This window comes from Geospiza fortis, unplaced genomic scaffold, assembly GCF_000277835.1.
Source record: "Geospiza fortis unplaced genomic scaffold, GeoFor_1.0 scaffold353, whole genome shotgun sequence".
Classification (NCBI taxonomy): Eukaryota; Metazoa; Chordata; class Aves; order Passeriformes; family Thraupidae; genus Geospiza; species Geospiza fortis.
In genome coordinates, this window is record NW_005054473.1 from 513579 (window position 1) to 514782 (window position 1204).

A 1204-nucleotide genomic window follows, 5' to 3' on the forward strand; every position below is an offset into this window, starting at 1 on the left:
GGGTCAGGGTAAGACCCTCGGTGGGGCAAGACCAGCCCCTGGGGGGGAGATGGGGGGCAGAGGAAGGGGCACCCACCTCGTTGATCCAGTCGATGTAGGCAGACACCCGGGTGAAGACTGTTGGCTTCTTGGCCACGTTGCAGCCCAGGCCAGAGCCGAAGCTGACGATGCCCTCGACCTCCCAGATCCCATCATCGCGCTGGCAGTTCAGGGGGCCCCCAGAATCGCCCTGTGCGGACAGACAGTGTGGGCCATCAGTCCTGGCACCCTGGCAACACTCCCCTCGTCCCTCCTGGCCATCCACCACCATGGCTCCATCCTTTCTCCTCCCAGTGCCCACGGTTTCACACCATTTGGGGATCCACCACGCTCAGTGCCCACACTCACGTTGCATCCAGAGACGACGCCATCACCACCGGCACACACCATGGTCTCGAGCACAAGGCTGCCCCACCAGTCCCTCTTGGAGCAGGTCTCATAGTCCACCACGGGCAGCAGAGCCTGCTGCAGGGCATCAGCCAGGGGCCCGTTGGCTGCAACGAGAGCCAAAGCTCGTAACTCCCACCCTCTGCCTGCATCCCCTTTCTGGAGACTCTCCCAGGGACCCTCTGCTTACTCCTGATGCGTCCCCAGCCGGTGACATAGCAGGGGTAGTCGTTGGGCAGGATGTTGCCAGCAGCCGGCAGGCAGGAGGTACGGATGGTGTCAGTCTCCTGGACCTCCTCTGCCAGCTTGATCAGGGCAATGTCGTTGCTGCAAGGAGACAGGAACCATGGTCCCTGACCATGAGAACAGGGTCCCTGGCCAGGGGAACAAGGCTCTGTGGGCCACACCACCCACAACCCAGCCCTGATGCATCCCATCCCTTACATGATGAGGTAGGAGTCCCAATCCTCATGGACGATCATCTTCTCCACACCCACAGCCACTGAACCAGGCTCGTCATCCTCTGACAGGTCCTGCTTGCCCAGCACCACACGGTAGGTCATGTAAGAGCTGCCAGGGAGATAGAGAGTGTCAGTCCCCACAAATATCTCATCCTGCATGGCACAGATGCCCCCAGCACCCCAACACCCACCTGATGCAGTGGGCAGCTGTCAGCACCCACTGGGGGGCAATCAGGGTCCCACCGCAATAGTGGCTCCAGGACCCAGAGCGCCTGTACTGCAGCGAGATCTGCGGGGGCAGAGGCACAGGGTCAGAG

General features: G+C 61.8%; 1 protein-coding gene across 1 annotated transcript in view; it reads right to left on the reverse strand.

Moving 5' to 3' along the window:
* Nucleotides 1-1204, reverse strand: part of LOC102039374 (chymotrypsin-C-like) — an 11821-nt gene that overhangs the window by 5715 nt on the left and 4902 nt on the right. The window contains exons 2-6 of the mRNA XM_031062933.1: nucleotides 1079-1180; nucleotides 871-996; nucleotides 617-753; nucleotides 388-533; nucleotides 59-229 (exon numbers count right to left, since the gene is read on the reverse strand). Coding sequence (XP_030918793.1) covers nucleotides 59-229; nucleotides 388-533; nucleotides 617-753; nucleotides 871-996; nucleotides 1079-1180 — 682 coding nt within the window. The remainder of the gene's footprint in view (nucleotides 1-58; nucleotides 230-387; nucleotides 534-616; nucleotides 754-870; nucleotides 997-1078; nucleotides 1181-1204) is intronic.